Here is a 23,350-nt window from a genome sequence, read left to right as displayed (position 1 = left end):
GTCTCCCAAAATCCCCAAAGGGATGATTTTTCCTACTCTGCAAAGGCGTCACAATGTTCAGCTATACATGTGTGCAGCAGTTTGGGTGTGCAAAGTGCTGTGTGCTGGTGATAACCACCAGTTCCATCATGGAACTTGGGTCTGGTTTGTATCAAAGAACAGATTAGACATACTCACATCATTTATAATCTAGTATGAACACATTAATACCAGGGCTCCACTTCAGCAAGCCACTGATGTACAGTTGGAAGAGGAATGTTTAACCCCAACAAACAACAGCAGCAGGTTTCAGTTCCGTTCCTTCTCAAAACTTCCCTGATAGACTTTTATTCTAGAATAAAAAAACTACCTTTTTTTTTCTCCAGCAAAAGTTTTTGTTGGTCCTATGCCATCTGATTCTGTTTTTAACCACTCTAACCACCAGTATCCCACCAAACATGTAGCTTGTCTCACCAGCATATTAAAATATCTACAAACCCAGCATAAGCCATGCAAACCCAGCCCCCTGAGTATGTTCACTGGCCAAGAATCAAGCCAAGGTCTCACATGCTAACCACCAAGAGTGCTCACAGCTGTTAACTCACTATCATTATGGTCTGAAAGAGAAATATCATCCGTTTGGTTTTCTTTTGGCCAAACACTCAACCAAAAATGGTATTAAAAACTACTGTTCTTGTGAGCGCCACTCACTGTGCCATGACAGAAGAATTAAAGACATCCATTTTTATATTATTTCTAACTTGCAAAGTTATTTGCTTTGGTTTGAAGCTCACTGTGCGTCATTTCAGGCTAAAGGCAAGGCTAGTTTGCTTTCAGCTTAAACAAAAGCAGTTCAAGAGCTTTAGGATAACATTAAGCAGTAGATAGGTGTATTTCTTTTCTATGTGAAAACTAACTCACTACTGAAAAACTTAAGTAGAATTGACAGAAGGCATGGAGAGAAAGTACTTCAAAGCATTCCTCTAGATTTTAAAGAAAGATAGAAAAAATTGAAGCTAAAAACAGACTAATAACATATAGAGAGGAAAAATACAAAGATCAACAGCCAAAGAACAATCTGAAAATATTGAAAACAGACCTTTGTGTTAAAGAAAGGCACAGAACATTACTAAAAGAAATCACTTAATAGTTACTGTTGACTAAAACTTAAAGAGGAAAAAAAATCCTGAAGGGCAGCACACTGAAGTGCTTAAGAACTGCTTTCTTAAGTACTACACTAAGCATGCATACAGCTACTCTTTTTACACACACAGTCACAAATCCATGCTTCCCAGGGCTTCCAAATACATGTAAAGAAACTTTGCAGCCAGCTAATCACGGTCTCAACAGCGTGGAGCCCTCCTGTGACGTGCAGTACTGTGGCCTCTGCTCTGATCTCAGGATGTTCTGTATCACCCATGAAATGCCATTTCTCCATATAAACCACCCAGTGAACTGAACTGCCACCAGGTCCACTGGGACCTCAGTCAGGGATGAGATAAACGTCCCATTAAACTCTTAGTGAGGCACAAACAGCAAACATACACTTGCTACGTAAATACAATTAATATCTATTTTTTGTTATCTTTTAACATTTGTGAGAGGAAGAGAAAGCAGCAGGCAAGGTCACTCCCTGAGTCACTCCAAGTCATTTCAGCAATAAAAGTAGGGATTTGTATTTGGTGGGACTTAGAAGGAACAACTAGGAGACTGCAACAGTTCAGGAAATACAGCTAAGAACAAGAGTAGAGATCAAAGCAAGATAGAATAAGAATTTTTAACTCATAAACTGAAGAATAACCAAGATTTTTTCAGCAAGAAAACATCATAAAATGGAAGGAAAACAGACTGTAGAAAAAGAAAATGGAAGAGTTAGGGCCTACCATATTTCTGTATTTGTAAGAACTTCTCTTTTTTAAATACTGCAATATAGGTATATTGGAAAAATGTTCAAGAACTCTCTTCTCTTTATGCATCATATAAATTTTACCAAAAATGTTTTTTAATGTAATCTTTGAAAGAGTCAATTCAAAACCTGGGAGAGGATAGGGAATAAACTCAATTTTTCTGGAGAAAAAAGGATCACAGAATTGGTCAGCTTGGAAGAGACCACAGTGGTTCATCTGGTCCAACGTTGCTGCTCAAGCAGGGTTGTCCTAGAGCACATTGCACAGGACTGTATCCAGATTGCTCTTGAATATCTCCAGAGGGGGAGACTCCACAACCCTCCTGCATAACCTGTGCTGGTGCTTGGTCACCTGTACAGTGACCTTCTTCCTCATTTCAGGCAGAACTTCCTGTGCATCAGTTTCTGTCCACTGCCTCTTGTCCTGTTGCGCTGCACCACCAAAAAGAGCCTCGATCCATCCTCTTGATAGCTACACTTTAGATATTTATACTAATCAGTCACCTCTTCTTGAGGCTGAACCAGCCTGGCCCCCGCAGCCTTTTCTCATAGGAGAGATTCTCCAGACTCCCAACCAACTTAGTAGCTCTTCACTCCAACTTAGTAGCTCTTCCCCCCCAGGAGTTCCATGTCTCTCTTGTACTGTGGAACTCAGAACTGAACACAGAACTTCAAATGTGGCCTCACCAGGGTTGAGTAGAGGGACAGGATCACTTCCCTCAACCTGCTCTTCCTAATGCACCCCCAGGATACCACTGGCCTTCTTGGCCACCAGAGCACACTGCTGGCTCAGGGACAGCTTGCTGTCCACCAAGTTCTCTGGGTCCTTCTCTGCTGAGTTGCTTTCCAGCAGGTCAGCCCCTAGCCTATGTTGGTGCATGGTGTTTTTTCTCCCTGAGTGCAGGACCCTGTGTTTGTCCCTGTTGAATTTCAGAAGGTGGCCAGATGTAATTTTAGATGGGACTTGGCCTTTCAAGTCTCATTCCTACTTCTCCTGACCACCTCTCAATACTCACTCCAAGTGGCCTGGCCTTGCTTCTGTCTCCTAGAAACGTTTTGCTTTTACTTGAGTAACGACAGCAGTTAACCTGCAGTTCATCTACGGTGGTTTCTTGTGCCCTTGGCCTGACTTCTTTCTCACTGGGATGTATCATTCTTGAGCCTGAAGGAAGTGAGCCTTGATCATCAACCAACTCTCCTGGACCCCTCTTCCCTGCAAGGCCTGGTTCCCATGGGATTCTTCCAAGAATATCCCTAAAGAGGCTAGAGTTAGTTCACCTAAAGTCCACGGTCATCATCTTTCTTGCTGTCCTGCTACCTCTTCATCCAACACTGACCTCTACAATCTTGTGCTCACTAGAGCCAAGGCTGCCCCCAACCTTCACATCTCCACAAGACTTCCTTGTTGGTTACTATGAGGTCAGTCAGCACACCATTCCTTGTGAGATCCTCTACAACCTGTGGCAGGAAGTTATTGTCAATGCTTTCCAGAAACCTCCTGGACTGATTGCATATTGCTGTACAGCTTCTCCAGCAGATGTCAGGGTACTTAAATGTGCCCCACAAGAACCAAGGCCTGTGCCTTTAAGACTTGATGCTAATTGCCTGTAGAAGGCCTCATCCCCCATCTCCTCTTGATCAGGCAGCCTGCAGCACATATCCACAACAGTATCACTCTTTCCACTCTGCTCTTTTATCCTGACCCATAAGCTCTTGACTCCCTCATCATGGTCATTAAGACAGAGCTGAATACATTCCCTTTCCCCCATAACACATGATGTTTGCTATTCAAAATAAAAGGATGGTACACTGATTATTTTAAGTAAATAACACTTGCTCCAAAACATCATACTACTAATCCTGCCAATGTGTAAGTTCTGTCTTTTTTAAGAGGGACCAAAGAGATAACAAGTGTGAATTCTTAAGTTTAGCACTATAAATATGTCAGTGATTAAAAAAAAGTATCTGACACTCATGCTGTAGGAGTGAAGGTTTTTTTCAGGGGACTAAACTGAAAAAATATCTCCATACAATTGTTTGACAAAGCACTACAAAGACTCTCAAAAACTAGTAATTCTTAAGTTAGATCTCTGCACTCATAAGCAGCATTTCTATGTTTTGCTAGAGTATCCATGTGGGAAAAACTGATTTACTTGCCCCTCCCACAAACACAATTCATTTTGCATTTCAAGATTAAATTTAGGTCTATAATCCTGATTTAGTTAACATGCTAACAGATGAGAGTAAGCTGAAATACGATACAGTAAATTAGGCATGGCTCTGTTCTCAGGCCATTCTGAATACGAGTCCTGTTTTTTTTTTCTGGCAAATGAAATAAAATGTGGGGTATTCAGAAGAAACAAATGAGAAATTCCCCCTCCATAGGAACCTTCACCCATCCATGTGAAGGTTCAAATGTACAAACCTGATATTGTTACCTGCAATTATTTTAAAAATATTACTATACAGCAAACCCCTCTCCATTAAAACTATTTTAATTCAATTATTTTCCATCTTTTTAGATTTGCCATAATAATTAAGTTAATTTAGAGAAAATGTCTTGCCAAGAGCTTTTGTTTTTGCTTCATTCATTTGCAACACCATTTGATAAGTAGTGGTTACGCAATAACTGCTCAAGGCCAACCTCCTTAAAAGACAAAAGGTGAAAGAAACAGTTGTGCAGGCTCAATGAAAGAACTGAATTTCTGTGGCTGCTTTCAGAGTTGGCGTAATTGGCACGACCTGAGGGACAGATGGCTGTCTACTCAGATACAAATATCAAGTACGCCCCAATCAACCTAAAAAAAACTCCAAACCAACAAAAAGCAGCTGAAACATATCATTCAACACTGTTTCACAAATTCAAGCAATCTAATAAGGAAAGCTGAAAGAACTTCAAAAGACATGCACATGACTGACAGAACTACAGGAAATTTTCATACCTGGATATGAAGGATATGCTTGTTACTGAATATTAGGGTTTATGTTATTTGTATTTATAAACCTACAAAGTCCAAGGTGGTAGTTAATAGGTCTGTTCAAGGCAGGAAGAACACAGAAAGATGTTTTCCCTTGAAAAGAAAGGGAGAGAATGAAGAGAAGTTTCAGTTTTTCCCTAAAGGGTTTTTAAAGATTGCTATCCGAAGCAGCTGGACCATACACTGACAATGCCTTCAGGGACTAAGCAGAACAGACACAAGTTAAAACACAATATTCATGCAATATTCCCTGAGCTTACGTTTGCTTAAAGGCTGTGAAAACCAAATCAAACTTTATTCCACAGCCTTCTAGAAATGCCAAAATTCTACATGAGATATTATCAGTAAAATAGTAAACCTCAGTAAAATACATCTATCAAACTGCAGAGTTTTGACAGCAATTTTATATACTGACTCTTTACGCCAATTTTGTCATTTTTAAGTAATGCTTACACAGATCACCCAGCCATCTCCAATTCTGAATACAAAGAAGAATCTTTCCATGTGTTCAAAAATAATCAGCTGTTTGGCTGTGACAAGAAAGACCTTTTCCTCTAAAGCCTCCTCGCAACAAAATAACACATTTTGGTTTTATACTCTTTGGTTTTATGTTTAGTTTTTCTTTAATTTTATTCCTTTCAGAAAAGGAAAATTCTATGAAGTGAGACTTCTATAATTGCTTGCTGGTAGCTCATTTCTACATGCATGTTAATTTTCTAAAGTAAAATATGCTATATTAATTGAATTAAAAGATTTTAAGGTGAAAGTCAAAGTTTACATTAAATAGGACTACAATTCACTGTCTCCATCAAATCCAGCTTTGAAAGCAGTATTGGCTGCCTATCATCAGGCTGGAAGCTTCTGGCCTTACAGTACAGGCAAACTTCCAGACAGCACAGAACATTTAAGCCTTTGAAGTTTCTTGGGATGCTGCTTTTCTGCTGATCTACTGAACTGCCATTCCCAGTGGCCATGCTGGCCGTGGGCACAGGGAGATGTGCAGGGTTGTGTTTCTGCCGGACCTGACTGGGCTTCTGCAGTGAGAGCCCTGTTTTCACTTCCAGTTTCTTTTCATTTCAGATTAATAATTTCACTGCAATGCCAGGAATGGAGCTAGCAGCCAGAGTGCAAAGCTCTTCAAAAAGGTAAACTGTGTGATGATATTACCTAAAAACTTCAGCATCACACACAACCCTATTTGAAAAACCTAGTGGTTTTCCTGCATTATATCAGAATAAATATCAATATAACCTTTTTAGTATAGTAGGAATCTTCCTTCAAACCTACATTAAAATCTTTAGAGTTATTACAGAGACAGTTTTTTTAAAAATTGCTCTTAAATCATGCCAATTTTACCTTATACTTATCAAGAAGGAAGGAAAGAAAAACCTTTATTTCACAGTTGCCATCATGTTAGTTACATATTAACAGTAAAAGGAAAAGCATGAAATTCAACTAATGAACACAAATTATGAAGTTGCTTAATTCCAACAGAAGCCTCCAGAGCACTGTATTTTTAGAAATCTGCCATGAGACCAGTAACTAAGCTTACTCTCCAGGGCTTTGTAGCATGCCGTAAAACATAATTCCAGAAGGCTCTAATAAGCTACAGCATTAGAAGAGTCTTCTCTGACTGACATTTTAGGACATAGTAAACGCAGAATTGTTTTAAGATATCACCTTTTTCATGTGCAAGATGCAGAAGTAACAAAAATTGTGGACTATTCTAATAAAATTTTATTAGCATTTTCCAGGGGACTAATAGAGGGAATAAGCCTTACAGGATCAAAGAACCGATGGGCATAGATGTAATCAACATATCGACAACATTTAAATTATGCAAATTCTCAGCCTCTTGCCCTAATTGCTATAGCTCCTCCTGGATGGTCTGAAGTGAGTTAGTCATACCATCCCAGCTCTGCAGTAAGCCATTTCTTTTTGAGTCTGGTCCTTCAGTTCACATAAAATGTATACATCATTGAAAGCCAGAAGGCTGAACATGGGAAGGGTCACTAATTGTCTCTGTTGGGAGAGTAATTACTGTGCATGAGAAATAAAAAAAGTGAGTCGGCACAGAATGGAATCACCCAGCTCACTGGGGCTGTAGATTATCAAAATGGTCAGGGCAATCCAAGGAAGAATAACTAACTAACTAACTAGAAAGCTAAATGACGCATCCTCAAATAAGAGGGGGAAAAAGGAGGCTCACCATGCATACGGGAAGACTGCTCTAACAGCTTAGTCAACACACTGGGATCCTGCCTACATATTACAGAGTAATAGAATGGTAAGGGCTGGAAGGGATCTTAAAGACTATCCAGTCCCAACTACCTCTGTGAACAATAGAATGGTAAGGGCTGGAAGGGATCTTAAAGACCATCCAGTCCCAACTACCTCTGCCATAAGCAGGCACACGTCCCACTAGACCATGTTGCTCAAGGCCTTATAATAGCATTAAAAGAAACATCTCTTCAGCCATCAGAATTTCTTTTTTCCTGGAAAGGAACAATTTATTACATTTTCTGCAACGTAAAAAAATTAAATTGTAAGCACACATATGTCTAAATTACTGAATGAGAAAAATGTCTAAATAAGTAACTATTAACACAAGTCGCATGTGTTAGTTCTGACTTCTGGTTCTGCAAACGTCATTCTCTGGTTTAAAGGACAATTCTTTAACCATGTCATCATCTACTCACTAAAAATAATAAAATATATATGAAAAAGATAGTGCTAAGCTTTCTAAATGTATTACAGCAAAGCTGAAGATCATGATAAACCTTAAGACATTTTATGCCCACAAGTCCTTTTTTTTCAATAAATAGACAAAGAATTTTTAAAAACACACTGAATACAGCTTTTCAATGGATAATGTGAAAATATTACACCACAAAAATAAACTGTTCAATCGAAATCATTAAGCCATGATTCCAAAGGTGTTGCACATGTACCTCTAGGAATAGCTCATCACTGCTGAGAGGCAGAAAAACCCAAAACAGTGAGAGCCTGCATTCAGAACTATGAGAGGCTGAAAACTGCAATAGAGACCTGAGGTGTGTGAGGAGCTCTGCTAAGAGCTGATGCTGCACCATCTGCTGAGGACATTTCTACAAAGCAATGCCAAAAGCTTGCTCCACAGAACTAGGTCCCACAGGCTCTCCCTGCTGATGCAAAGCTCCATCCAGGGCACAAAACTAGTCCAGTATCTACAGCAACATCACCAACATCAATGACTTCAAGCACCATCAGGCCTGCTACTCCTCCCTGCACATCTGCCATCTCCAGGGATTTGTACCTCCGTTCAGGATTGGTTACTTTTAGCCAGCTACTGCTGGGCACTTGTACTTAACTGCAGTGCAGGATCAACCTCCAAACCAGGCGGAAATACCCCAACAACTGAGTGAGTCAATGGGATGAAGGAGGAGGCTGCTCACACTGGAACAATGAGGACAGCAGAAGTTTCCTGAGCTTCAGTCAGTGGTCTCAAGCAGATTTATTCAGCAACTTTCCAGTCACAGTATTTAAGGAGGAAAAATATATCTAAAAGGATAGAAATAAACCAAGCTGTATCTTGAAAGAACATTCTGATGGTTAAAACTCAAAATTCTTTTGTGTGCATTCTAAACAAAGAAGGTTCTCTCCTTTTACTTATGTTGTCAGATATCTTCAGGAGGCAGATTACTCACAATATGAATATTTTTTCCATTAACTGTTTTCAAACAATGTGCTTTCCTAACATAAGCATTTCCTAATATCCTAATACAACATTCCCTTCATTGCTTTTTTACTAAAATAAATTCCTTCACTTTTCATATTTCAATGCTCATTAGTACAAACAATTTAATACATGTGAAGTCACTCAATTTCAACAAGTTCATTCCTGGTCGGAAGGGTGGGGTTGGTTGAGTTTTTTCTTTTTTTGTTTTTTTAAACTAGCTGGCAAATGTGAGCCAGGATGTACCCAGTGCAAATTCTCCCCTTGGTTCAATATATGAGTCATGGGAAGTGAAAATACCTCCTTTTACCAGCCCTAGGGCAGGGATTTAAGGAATGAAACATCAACTCATCTTTTCTACCTTAACTAACAGTGGCCCAGTGCAATGCTTAGTGGGAGAAAAACATTGCCAGAAATTTCTCAAGTCGCTTGGTCATGACTATGTTGAAGCAAGCACAGGAAACAGCACAAAATGTCCATCCTGTATCCTGCTCTACAAAGATTCTGTTCCATCTTCGATGCAGTTCAAAGTGACACCATTTTGCTCCCAGTTGGAACAGCAGCTCTAACAGTTTTGGCTGTTAAACTTTCCCTTGTGAAAGCCTCAGAACACAAAAGATTAACTCACAAGAGAGCAACACCATGAGAAATGAGAGTGAAATGAACGGTTTCAAACTGAACAGTGAAATGAACAACACCACACTGAGGAAAAGAAACGAACTGGTTGTTTTCCCAAGCTACTGGACTGCAGTGCTCATAGTGCTGTCAATAGTTACTCTAACAACCACAACATCTTTTAAGTGCTTAGTATTTCAGGTCCCTCTCAGCACAGATGCAAGCATTTTGCCCAAGACACAGATGAAAAAAATGAAAGAAAATCTAAGCTGAATCTGTTTATACTAAGGCTACGTCAGAAAGATTTCTCTTTTCCACACTCACAACTGTTAACTATACCTGATCATAGGTAACTCCAGGCTTCTGAATCCAACAGCCAGAAAAATATTGATAAAAATCACATAATTTCACCTTTTCTTAGGGAAGGAAGATTAACCCCTCAGTTAGCTTCAACACCCCTCAGAAACTTCAAAAGCTCTCTTGACAGGTGAGGTTGCATTAAAATTTTCTTCATTTATAAACATTGTTAAAACATTATTTCTCAGTCCACACCCTCGCTATTCTTTCACCATCTCACACCTGTACCCAATCTAACCAAACGAAACTTCCACATGCAAACAAACCAAATGTGTGTAAAAACCCATCTCACCAAAATGCAGTTTCCAACATATTTCAGTTTTTCAGTGGTCCTCTTCACAGATGCATAAGCATAACCAAGAGGTGAAGAATAAGCACCTGACAGAAGGCATAAACCTTCAGGAAGAACCACACCACTGCAAAATAAATCAATACAAAATCCAAAGGGACCTACTTAGCCATTCTCACTGTGGGAGCTATTGGAGGAAATAGCTCTAGCAGATGCTACACAAACTAAAGACTTTTGCTATCCTTGCTTTTCAGAAAAAACAGGAAGAGGCCCAAGCAGTAACTTGGGGTTAGAGGGCACCATCAAGATCCTAATTAGATCAGCACAAGATCTGCCACATATATAAGCCAGGGATTAGTGCCCCTCTCCAAACACCTGCCTCCACAAAAGCAAGCCAAATGATGGGGTCAGGCAGGGAAGCTGTCAAAAGAAACTTAAGCATTGTTTTTAATTGCGGTATCTCTACACACTGATCATGTAATAAATCCTTCCTGGAAAAAGTCTGGAATACACAGAACCCCTCTGAAGTGCAGCTTAAAACATCCAGACAAAACTGGCTTGATCTTCATTATTAATACCAAGCCAGACTTCTTTGCTTCTGCATCTCCAAGATGGGGTGTGGCTTAATAATCACTAAAAAATCTGTAACAAAAAAATTGCTTCAAGAACAGCTCCTTAAACAGTCTCCCACAATCACAAGTTCTGTAAAATGCAGAATGCTATGAGCAACAGGGCTGTAACTTTCTGAAGTACCAACTTATGCAGGCAAAAGGTCCTGTAGCAGGCCCAACTTGTCAAACATAAGCCTCAGTGCTGTGAATTAGTAGGGGAATTTGCATCATGAAGAAGCCTGTTCTGTTCCTCCACATTATTTTCTAATGACAATTCAGCATTTGAGATCACTCCTTTCCCTTGACTATTTACCCATGCCCTCAGGAAACAAAGATAATGCCTCCTGGTAAAAAGCCTTAATTGCAGCATGAACTGAACTGCTGGATTTTAAAACATGCTTTAAGTCAGGCAGTCTGATTCTGGCTTTTAACTGCTAAACAAAGAGACCGACTCATGTAGTTAACAATCAATCTGGACAAGACACAGAGAGAAAACACATCTCTCAGCATGCCACAAGCTCTATATGGGAATGATCAAAGGCAAGCAACATGCAACAAAAATGCTACAATAGATGACTCTTTTCCTCTGCTTTGGATGTTCTGACAAAAAGTTTTGTGACAGTCAGTGACTAGATTTAGAAGTCCTTAAGAAAATCTGTATGTGTGCACATCAAGAGTAGTACAAACACCAAAAGAGCTAATTTGAACTCACAGACAGAACCTGTTATAATCTTGTAAAAACGTTCAGAGAGCTCTTCATTGAAAATGCCACCTTTCCCCTGTGTCAACAGAGAAGTTATTTTCAGCTAGTGAAAATGCTTTTCCCGGAAATGCTGAAACATTTCCAGTCTCATCAGAAAAGCAAGGTAATGAAGAGAAGTACTTTTGAAGACTCATACCATCATCTAAAGAGAGCTCTCATACCAATAAGCCCAGATTCAGGGGCAGGGCTTAGTTTGCAAATAAGGTTCTGGTAATAAAACTATTTCTGGAACAGTTTTATATGGCAGAATTGTTCATATCAGAATAGTATATTTCTACATAGAAATAACATCACAAATCAGTAACTACATGCCTATTACACTTTCACAATAATAGATGTGTTTGTGTAAGTGAAAGTACATTTAAAGCAGTCCAGCATATTTTTGTAGGCAATTCCTGGATACTTACCATGGAGCACATTAGGCAGATTCTGCAAGACATTCCAAGGAAGATATTCATCAGGGAGTGCCAGAGACCTGCTTGACCAATTATTATGTTCAAAATTCACAATGGGACTAGACCCAAGGGCAAGGACAACAAATATAACTTCTTCTTCCAGCTACTTGGCTATAATATGGAGCATGAGCAACAACAAAAAGGATCCAAGAGCAAATAATTTGCATTCAATGAAACAGTGGCACCAGGGAGTTAGGTGAACAGAGCAAGAGTTTTGGAATGTATTTGTTCAGTTTCTCAGTTGGCAATTTATGTGCTGGCAGAGCAAGTAGCCTGGTCTAAAACTTGTGTGAATGTACTAATAAGTTGAGTAATTTTACTAGGAAGTTCAGTTCCAAGTCAGTGCAGAGGTAAACTAATCTGTTTCAGACAAATGAAACTCCACTGGAGTAAAAGCCAGTGCATTGTTACTACCAGTCTATAAAAATCAATTTAAGTCCAGTTGTGCCAGGTTAAGTCCATGCCTGAAAACAGTAAAACCATACTGAGCTAAGTCAAGCTCCCTTTTCAATTCAAGATAGGGGAAAAAAAACCTTTTTTATTTTGATATAACTGTATAAATATAAAGAAATAGCTGAAGTTGACAACACCGTACATAAGACAGCAATGCCTGAGATTCATTCAGAGCTGTGCCTGAAGAAAATAATGGCTGTAAAAATGTTCAGATGCTACCCATAAATCTGCATTAATTCAAATGATTTTTGAAGAAAGAACATAATGCTAAATAACCACGGGAAGAATTGGCAGTGCTGTGGTACAATCACACCACATGGTCTCAAAAAGCTCATTTGTTCATCCTGTTATGATATTCTCCCATTGCAAATAAACTGATGAATAGATGATTTCCGACTCCCATTAGAAGCAGAAAGACAGTTCCCAAAAAGGAGGAAAGAAGCAGATGCACAGACAGCAATGCTGCAAACAAAAGATGCCCTGCTCTTCTGAAGAGGAGCCTCTTCTGCCTCCCCCTGCCCTCTGCCCTGGCGAGGCTCCTCAGGAGCGCTCTGCCCAGTTCTGGGCTCCCCAGTTAAGAAAGACAAGCAGCTACTGGAAAGGGTCCAGCAGAGGGCTATGGAGATAAGGAGGGGACTGGAGTATCTCTCTGATGAGGAAAGGCTGAGCGAGCTGGACCAGTGCAGCCTGAAGAAGAGATGACTTCACGGAAGACAGAGGACCTTATCAATACAAATACCTTAAGGGCAGGTGTCCAGAGGATGGAGCCAGACTCTTACAGTGAGGCCCAGCAAAAAGACAAGGGGCAACTGGCACAAACACAAAGTTCTATATAAATAAGAGAAAAAAATCTTTCCTTTGAGGGTGACAGAGCACTGGAACAGACTGCCCAGGGAGGTCATCGATTCTCCTCTAGAGATACTCTAGATCCACCTGCACATGATCAAGTGCAACCTGCTCCTGGGTGAACCTGCTTTAGCAGGGAATTGGACTAGATCTCCAGAGGTCACTTCCAACCCCAACCATTCCTTGATTCTGTGATTCATGACCAATTTGCTCTTTTCTCCTACTAAAAGTGCAGTATGGGATTACAGAAGTGCTCACAAATTAAGCCATCAATAAAAGCAGATGAAAACACAATGGCTTAAGTAGAGACCATTGCCTCATCTACTCAGGTTATGCATTCCAGCTGTCATCACTTTTAAGTTATTACCTCATGATAGCCTACATTATATAAAAGACACAAAAACATCCTAACTTTGAGTCCTTAAGTGATACTTTGCCTCACGACTAGCACACTTTCAGCAGCAAGTAGACAAAGTTTTCTCAAGCTCCAATAAGAGCCTCCAAAGTTTTCCTTAGGTAACAGTAAGATAATGACAATGCCCTACTATGAGTGACAGATAATTCGTATAGTAAAATCTGTATGTATGGACGTGTACATTTGTACACATGAGAGACAAACAAGAATGACAAGGGGGTATAAGAAAAAGCAAACCCATTCAGACAAACAAGTATTTTTCGTAAAACAGATTTACCTGAGACTCTAACTCCTCCAATTTACGCTTCCTGGCATGAAGAGCTTTACTTGGAAAAGCCCAGAAATAATTGGAAGTTCCAATTCTATCAGTGTCCACCATGCCATCATCAACAAGGCTCTGCAGAATCTCTTTCACTGACATCGAGGCTAATAAAAGCAAAAATGTAAAATCAGAACCTCTTAGAAGCTGGACTAAGGAGAATTATGAATAACACAAACTGCTATCTCCAATCGTCTTTATTCTCCTCCAGTGTCAGCTGGCTGGAAGATTTCACAAGGACAACATGCCCAAAGCTTCACTTGAAGGGATTAATGTCTCTGAAAGCAGCAGTTTGCTCCTAAACGCTGCTATTCTGCACATCTGCTACCAGATGTTTCCAAAACACTGCTCAGGAGTATTACACAAAATACATGCATGTTACACTACAACACCATAACAAAGCCATGAGAGGTACCTGAGAAGTTGTTCTGCAATCTTAATTCTAACTTGGATTAACTTGTTTAAGTTTCTTGATTGGGAGTGTAATTACATTTCACTTTGTAATGCTTTGTAATACAACAAAGTATTTCATAGCAGCAGAGGCACTAAAGCCATCTGTCTACAGACTTGGGAAGGACAGATTCTGATTTTAATTATATTCACTTCCAATATAAAACATCATTTACACTCACAAGCATCAACATTTCTGAACACAACTGATCATTTCCTTTCAAACCAAATTTAAAAAAAATGGTCCCTGTTCAACAAAGCTAAGTAGTTATGTTATCCTCAGGTGCTGCAGATATAAAGACTTTTGAGCTCAATTACAGGGTTTGGTAATTGATGTTCAATTTCAAGACTACAGGGGGCCCATAACATTTGGAAGCTATAGGCTGGATGCCAGGATGGGAACAGCTTAGTAATTTTTCTTTTCAGAGTAGCTGGGGCTTAGGTTGTGTGGCTAAATGCCTTCATATGCAGAGACAGGATGAATTTGCACTATTCAAAGGTGTTAATGGCTTTAGAAACTCTAAACTCAATTTTACTGCAAATTACAACTAAACACATGCATTGACAAACCAATGAAGACAGCACCACAACTCTTCAGAAGCCCACAAATGCCTCTGTTAGCTGCTGACACAACTGAAAAACCCTGCTTTGTGATGTTCACATCTGCAGTTCTCTCACCAAGTTCATTTACTCTTGTGGTGCCACCAAGATAAGCTAGAGAAGGACAGTGGTAACTACACAAACATTATGCTTTGCCTCCCTTTTGTCAATGAGCACAGAAGGCAAACTAATAAGGAACATACAAAACAATCCAAGAGGACAGATAAATCCTCTTGGACCTAATCCTAAACCAACAGATCTCTCAAGGAAGGTTTTTATAGAAAAGACAAACCCCTTCCATTTATAGCTGTCCAGCCATTTTTGGAGGGGAAAAGCTCAAGAGCACACTGCCCATGTATATTTGGACTAGCATTTTAAATATTTGTGATATTACAGGCAGATATTTAATCCCTGAGTGCAAACAATGATTTCAGACACTGAAAGTCACTGCAAGTCAGGTTGCTCAGGGCATAAGCAAGCCCCTGTCCCATGTCACTTTTAACACTACATCCCTGCCACTGACCAGTCTCCCATTCTAGCTATATTTTCCATTATTAAAATCACAAACCTAAGACTGTAGCCAGGAAAATTTACACTGTAGGACCTGTCCCAAAAATGATTACTTGCTCAAAAGAAATAACTTTCATAAACACTTACTAATCCCTTTTTCTTTTGGAGCAATCTTCTCTAGATCCTTCAACTGGAAGACATCTTTCTGTGCAAAACATGAAAGACATTTCATTTCCAAATGGCAGCATCATCTCAGCCTGAGTATTTTTTACACTAAATCAATGCCAACAAAAGCAAGCAGGAAATACACTGTATGTTTTGGTTTTGCTTGAGACCCTGTATATCTCTCAATAGAAGTGGAACCTTCTGAGAATTAAATAATAATAAGAACACTATTATTGTAACAAGCCCTGCTCTTTCCTTTGGTGATTTGAAGTCATCATATTTCATCTCAAGATGAAATATAATATAGAGAAATATAGACTATAAAGCCCTTAAATCCCAGGTTAGACTGTCAGCACAGATGCACCATATTGCTCCAATACATGTGCCACCAATACAATTGTAGATCAGCTTTTGGATCTCCAGGTTTCTCCTCCCCAGGAGAAACCTTTCCAACTCTGCTCTCAGTTTTTCTAAAGCTCAGATTTTTCTCCTCCCATAAAATGCAGTGAGATACTTCCTAATTTCCTGCTGTCCCCTCTTATGGTAACAGACTCAAAATGAGAAGATGTCCATAAGTAGTACATGAAGAATTTTAACACCACCTGTGCATCTTCATTCCTTGGCTCCACCTGGGCATGAGCCACCTGATCAGAAGTTAAATGAATGAAGTTTTGCCCCTGTAATTTTCATCCTGATGTCACAGGGCATCAGTGAAATGCTTGCCAGAATATAGAGTTCAGCATCATCCCCAGTTAAGCTCCTTTTAGGACCTGTTTTCCCACCAATGTAAATGCAGGACAATTACAAGTTACTTACTGTTTCAAAAAAAATCTCCATCATGCGGGCCCGCTTCTCTTCAAAACTCAGACCTTTTTTCTTGGACTAGAACAGGGGAAAAAAGAAAAAAAAACAAACCAAGACATTCAGCCATCAGAATAATTAGTATGTGCTCAGAATTCAAATATAGTTACCTGTAAGTTATATTTGCCATCCTTTAAAATACCTTACCACTAAACCCAGACTTTCAGATAAACTCCTTCTTTGCAAATAATCTCTACACTAAGCTCATCTATTAAATGGAGAGACCTACCCTTAAGTTTGGAGCCAGCCATTCATATAACCCAACCCCACTCCAGCCTCAAGGCTCCTTGACACATATCAATCCCAAAATATGTATTTATACCAAATGCACACAAATGTTTAATAACTCTTAAAAAGATAAGGAGTACCTTCTGTTTGGTTTAGTTGTTTTGTTTTTTTTTTTTTTTTAAACTGCTTTCTATCTTGTGATATGCAGTCAGTAGTGTGAGTTGTAGGCCATTTGGGTTTTTTAAGGAGTTAAAGAGCATTTTGAGGTATGCCTTTCTTCAAAGTTCCAAACCAACTTCATAATTGCGAGGTCACATTTTAAAAGCCATGCTACTTTTATTTCTTTTCTCTCTGGTTGTGTGACCAAGCATTAAATAACGTAGGTTCACTACAGGTCAAGAGGCAGAAATGGCTATTCACGAGCTGCTATCAACAATACGAAACCGAGAAACAGCCTCCTCTGGTCACCTTCAGAGATGCTATCTTGACGTGCCTCTTATAAAACTAGGGTATCAAATATTTCACAGAGAATTAGAGTTTTATTAATAGCATTTAGCATAATCCTCAACAACCCAAAAGCAGCAGCCACAATTTGAATCCGAAGTTTCCCCCTGCCCCACTCTGATTCACACACTGTGTGCAGCTACAAAAAAGGGAAAGGGGGATGGAAAGGGCCAAATAAGGATGTTGGCAGCAAAAAGCTCTCATTTTAAAAAACAAACAAACAAAAAAAGGCATATTGTCACCTATAAATCAGTGGAAGTGGATAGTCTAATAACAAGATACCTTGAGAAAGACATGGTTGTGTTTCCAAGTTTCCAACAGAAAGGAGTCAACACTGTTTTTACTTTTTAATAGCAGTTTCTTTTTAAAAAAGAACACAATCAGGCAGCACATAACACTTAAACATAGACCAAGAGCAAAATGGCCAGAGTGATTTACTTTTAAAAAACAAATGTAAAAGCTAGCTTATGCAGCTGCAGTAATACACAGACAAGAACAGAGGCAATATCCTATTTAACAAAGAGCACCATTACTATTTTTTAGGTTCTCTCTCTCCTCTTTTAGCCAGCGATACCCTAGGTCAGCACTACTGTCTCCTGCGATGGCAGTATATCGCAGGATGAGAACCTGGAACTGCCATGAACATTCAAGCAGGAACAGGAACAGAAAGCAGACGGATTTAACTTCCACCTCGGCCTTCTCCAAGGGCCCTGACACCGCCAGCAGCAGCAGCAGGAACAAACCGCGTATGGATGTGGAACGAAGTGGTGCTTCTGTGCTTGTAGCTACGCCCCTCGGGCGCCAAGTTCCACACCGCCACTCCAGCAAACAGAGCAAAACAAGGAAGCCAAGAGCACTCTCGATGGAGGTTATTGACTTTCACGTTAATTCCTACCTCACTGGCAGGCGTTCCCCACCACAAATATTAACCACACCACGAGCATCCCTCTCGCTGCCGCTCCCACAGGCGGACAGAAGAATGCGGCGCTGTGAGCGCACTCGGGCACACCTGCGATCCGCTCTGCCTTCCCACCTCCCCACAGCCGCAGCCAGAGGCTCAGCCTGGCCACCCTGGGTTCCGTGTCTCGGGGGGAAGCAGCGGGCACCATGCCCACCTCGAGCCGCAGCCACGGGGCTATGGCCACTCCTGCGGCTGCCGGCTCGTTTACATCGCTCTTCAACAACCCAAAGGCACGGCCCACGCCGTGCCGCCGCTGCACCCCCAGAACCGGCACCGCGGGCCTCCCCGGAGCGGGAGCCCTGCTCCCCTCAGAGCCACCGGGGCGGGGGAGCAGCGAGGCGCGGGCGGCCGTCACCCGCCATCACCGTGTTCGCGCAGCCCCGCAGCCTTTGCGGGCACCCGGGAAGGAAAGCGGGGCGAGGCGGAGGGCGGGCGGCCCCGCTTACCATGGCGCGGGCGGGCGGCGCGGTTTGATTCCGGCGCCACCGGGCGGGAAGAGGCCGGCGGGAGGGAGGCCGCGTGCGCAGCGCCGCCTGCCGCCCGCCCCGCCCGGCCCGGCCTTCGGCCCCCGCAGCCCTCACGGCGGAGCGGGGTGGCCGCAGAAGTTTTTACTTTTTTTATTTGTTCGTTAATTTTGGTTTGGGTTTTCGGTTTTGTTTTTTTTGTTTTTTTTGTTGTTTTTTTTTTTTTTTATTTTACCAGCCGGGTGGTGCCGTAGAATAAAACCGAGGGCACAAAAAGAACGTGTTAACCGTGGCCTAACGCCACGCGTATTGTCACAGGAGCCACGGCATGTGGAAAAATAATGCCCGTGGAAGGGAAGGGCCCGGCCACATCTGCTGTTGCTTGAAACTGTTGTTCATTGCGATGACTGTTCTAGCGGCTTTAATTACTGACGGCTTGCTTTAATTATTATTTGTGTTGTAAATCACTTTTCCTTCAGCTGCAGCAAGTTCTGGGAAATTGCTTTGCAACAGCAGTGGCTTCATATCTGCCATACTAAGTCAAGAGTTTTCATACAAGCAAATGAAAATATGCAAGCTGAGATGTTCAGGCAGTTCCTGTGAACATCTTTGATGCCTTTTGCAAGGTGACCTCTTCCCTGAAACCTGAAGTTCTTTTCCATGCAGCCAATGATCCCATTCCTCATTGTGCACACCGGAGTATTACTAAAAATGAGATGCAGATTAGAAAAGACGTTTTTAATACAAAGCTTTTTGTTCTTTGTCATGTGCATCACATTTTCTGCTTGCTAACTCAGGATGAAATCTGTTGGTACACCCCCTCATCTGCTGTTGAGGGCTCGTATTCTGTCTCCCTGCCTTCATTTCCTTTGGCCAGCCCTTGAAGTGACTCTGTCCCCACGCTCCCTGTGACAGTTCTTTTCCTCCTGTCACCCTCACCACTGCAGTCGAAGGGTCTGGGCCCCTTCCTGCTCCTTCACAGCCTGAAACAAAACCAAGCTCTGCTGTTTTTTCTGCTGCTGCCAAGCAAACGGCGGCTGCAGCATTTGCAAAGTCCCCATTGCGGCATAGGTTTTCTCCAAGCGACACGTATGAGTGGCAGGGTGGGTGTCAGAGCTAACATGCTGCCTGCAGTGGAGGAAGGGGAGAGGAAGGAAGGGTTTTCAGAGGGGCATTCACTCTTGACGTGGGCTTGGGGCGAGTACCTCGTGTCTTCTGTTCAGTACTCATGAGGCAGCAGTGCTCCCATCTGCCCATTACTTGTGGAAGTAGACTGGCAGCAAACACCCAGGTGTCAGCCCCAGACAGAGCCGGCACGTGGCTGGAACACACACCTGCAACCACAGCTGGAATGCATTCCTTGTTTCAGAGGTTGAATGTGATCACAGCAACCCAGAGAGCCCGTCCACCTCCAAAACATGCTCTTGAGTGATGTTGGGGCAAGTGGCTCAACAGGTTTTCCCTGCCCGTGGCCCCTGGGTGGTACCTTAAGATTTAGCTTTCATATTTTCCAGATTCTGCTCTGCATTAGTAGATAACTCTGAACTTCAAATCAAGTGTTAGCAAGTTCTCCTCACAGTTTAGTTAGACAAAACAATCCTTTTCCAGCCTGAGAACCAAGGACACCGTTGCAGCTTCAGGCCCAAAAATTATAAACAGCAACAAGGTGATCAGAGCAATCTGGGAGGATGAGACTTCATTACCTGAATCTGTAATTGGACACTGAACGCCAGTATGTGAATAGACCAAAACTTATAAAAGTGTGAAATCTCGTGACTCGGTGTCCATGTTGGATGGAGCCACGGCCGGGCACTTGTACTGCCCAAGGTGTATCCTTCAAAGGCCTTTTAATAAATACCTACTTTATTCCTTTAACACTGTCTAGCCCATGTTCTAGGTAGCCTCTCAAGGCATCATGGGGACAGCCAGGCTCAGCTGCCTCAAGTGTCCTGGCAGCCCTGAAGCCCTTTCAGTGTCAGGAAAATCCACAAACACCAGAGGTTTATGTCCAAAAAGGAGACAGAGGAGTCCTGCAAATATGCAGATAAAGGGAGAGAGTCCACCGAGGCACATGCCTGTGGGATTTTCTCTCTGGAGGTTGCAGAGGGACAGCCTCCTTTTATCATAAACTCCCAGCTGCAAGTTGCCCTCTTCCTTTCCCCATTGGCTGAGGTAATTGGAAGGTACAGCCTTCCCAAACCACCTACCACATATCCCCCCTTGTACCTGCTGTTTTACCCCAAAACTCAGGAACTCCAGCTTGTGCGGACCCACTTGTTTGTTTCAGGAGCCAAGCTGTCTGGGCTCTTCAACAAACCCGCTGCCCAAAGTTAGTTGAGACATTAAGACCCATTTCAAAGATGTTAACCCCATACCTTCACCCAGCAAATTTGTTGTAAAGACGTGAGCTTTCCTCTCCATGGCCACATCACCGGGTTCAATTTTCTCTGTAAGAGGAGGTTCCCTAACACCTCCCACATTTTGCAGCACCTGATCAAAACTAACTACTTGAAAGACCGCTGGGTGAAAGAGGTCCCAAACAAAAGGGTGTATCTCATGCTTTGTCATTTGAGGGGTGGTTTTCCATTACTGCAAGAAGTGGCATAAATGACTCCTAAAATACATGAAGGCCTGGCATTTTTTATGGTCTTCAGAATGTCTAAAGGTGGTATTTCACAAAACTGCTAGTCTCATGTTATGATTCTCAAAACAAGACAATGGGTGGAAATACAGTGTAAGGGAGACTTATAACTGTCTTTGTCTTAGAATATTGTTCTCATTTTCCTGTGATTTTCTTAAGCTTCAACAATTTGGGCTACATTTTCTATTCTAGGAGTCTGACTGAGATCTTCAAGTACCGGTGAAAATAGTTTTTCACTGTTCCAGAGTTAGAGAAAAGACAGTGCTTTGTCAGAGTAATTATGCTTGGGTGAGATGAAATTTCTACTCTCCTTAATTTTGCTCTTACAATTGACTGTAGCTGAATTACAATCAGAAATTCTGTTTTGAAAGGACAATAAAGCGACGATGGCAGAAAGCTTAGCCAGTAGAGAATGAAAATTGTCCTAGTTTAATTTTGTCCCTTTCATACATCTGTGCCAAAGCACAATCTTAATTACATGAGCTATTTTTTCAGAAGGGAAGAGCTCAAGTCGAATATGCCAGGAGAATTAATCCACAAACACCAGAGGTTTATGACCAAAAAGGAGTCCTGCAACTTAATTCCAATAAAGGGAGAGGCCATGGGGCATTTCCCATGGGTTCTCTCAGATTTTTAGAGGACACAGCCTCCTTTTTATCCTAATTTCCCAGCTGTGTTTCCTTCTCTCCTTTCCCACTGGCTGAGGTACTTGAAAGTAGTACCTCCCCGAAACACCTAATACCTAAGGCCATTTCTAATGTATAACCCTCCGATTTTTCTTTTTCTTTGTGTCTCTGTTCTTTTTCTCTAAATCCAGAGATTTAGCAGAGTCTTGAGTGAGTAACAGTCTGTGTCAATTAGTGGAATTCCTATGGAATTTATGGTTTCCCCCATTGCTTCTTTCACCTCCCTGTATCTGGCCTTATCTACCATCAGGCCCAGTTTGTTTGTAAAGTCACCTCCTTCTCATTCCTTTCCAACAGCAGATCAGTTTATTTCTAGAAGGGTAAGAGCAAGCCTTTTGAGTCCTGTGGCTGCCTCCTACGGCACCTGTATGACTGACAGCAGTAGAACATGGAGGACAAGGAGATGTTCACCCCTGGGGCGTGATACCAACTTTTCTGGGATCCAAGCAGTGTGTCATGGGCCATGGCCACACATCAGGAAGCAATATGATCCATGAGTATCCCATAGAGGCCAGTCTGTAGCATCTGCTGCCTCATTTCATCCTTGCATGAGCTTTTGGACTGTAAGCAGATTTTCTCCCTACAAACATTTAACCCTTGAGTGAAAAACCCTTGGTGAGAAATGCTATCTGCCCTCCCCCCAAACTTACTGCTTCCACAGCTTTGCTAGGCAGAAGTGAGCATTACGGTTATCCTCGAGGTGAGTAGCTCAAACACTAGGATTTTGGTCACGAGGCATTTTTCTAGAGGAACAAGGTATTCATATGCCTAGCTCAAAACAAATCTGAGGGCAGCAGCCTTCAAGTGCATGTAGCAAAGAGCAGCAAGTGCTGGGTATCTCCTGCACCAGCACAGCTGGGGCCTGCCTAGGGAGAACATCTGTCCACAGAAATGACATTGACTGTTCCACTCCACTGAGATAGTTCAGTCTGGTCCAAATTAGGGAGCATTCACATGAACAGTCAGTAAAACTGTGGGGAGAGTTAACTGCAGAGCAGCGCAGCTGGATGTGAGAGAGAATGTCAGCCTAAGGAACAAGGAAACATTTTTGAACATGCAATGGTGTGTTTAGGGGTACCACTCTAAAGAGAGAAAGCCTGGCTAAGGGTAGCTGCCCAAAGTACCTGCACCTTTAGCTACTTTGGCCCTATTCTCCCTGACATTGTTACTCATTGGTGAGACTGGGTTCTCTAGTCCTATTTACAGAATACTTAAAAGATTCTGCTGCCTCATTTAGGTATTTTAATAAGTACTACAAGAGGGTCAGAGGAAGTTGGCTATTTACTGCAGATACTTTCTGGTAAACAAAAGTGTTCCCCAGTATTAATGTTCGGCCTGTCTGATTTTGCTCAGTGGTGAAGAGCCTCTGCTGTAGTAATCCAGGGAACAGAAAACATTTCTAGCCTGTCAATAAGAAAAGATTTGGAATGTAACAAGCATCTTACCTACTAAGCCCAATGGTTTCAGGATGTCCTGTGCTATTGCTTCTATTCTTCGTGATCATTTTTTACATGGGAAGGAACAAGTGCTCTGCAACTCTGAATGTCAGTCCAAGACTGCTCAGCTTCAAGATGTGATG

The 23,350-nt window shown here is 41.7% G+C and overlaps 1 protein-coding gene across 1 annotated transcript in view; it reads right to left on the bottom strand.

Annotated features, from left to right (window-relative positions):
• MND1 (meiotic nuclear divisions 1) overlaps positions 1 to 17,963 on the bottom strand; it is a 40,716-nt gene extending 22,753 nt beyond the window's left edge. The window contains 5 exon segments of the mRNA XM_041395745.1: positions 13,660 to 13,808; positions 15,409 to 15,466; positions 16,243 to 16,308; positions 17,915 to 17,935; positions 17,937 to 17,963. Coding sequence (XP_041251679.1) covers positions 13,660 to 13,808; positions 15,409 to 15,466; positions 16,243 to 16,308; positions 17,915 to 17,935; positions 17,937 to 17,963 — 321 coding nt within the window.
• Between the last annotated feature and the right edge of the window lie 5,387 nt (positions 17,964 to 23,350).

The sequence above is a fragment of the Onychostruthus taczanowskii genome, unplaced genomic scaffold (assembly GCF_017590055.1).
Source record: "Onychostruthus taczanowskii isolate IOZ18803 unplaced genomic scaffold, ASM1759005v1 scaffold12, whole genome shotgun sequence".
Lineage (NCBI taxonomy): Eukaryota > Metazoa > Chordata > Aves > Passeriformes > Passeridae > Onychostruthus > Onychostruthus taczanowskii.
The sequence above is the reverse complement of the archived record's forward strand: the minus strand, read 5'-3'. Positions and strand labels throughout refer to the sequence as shown.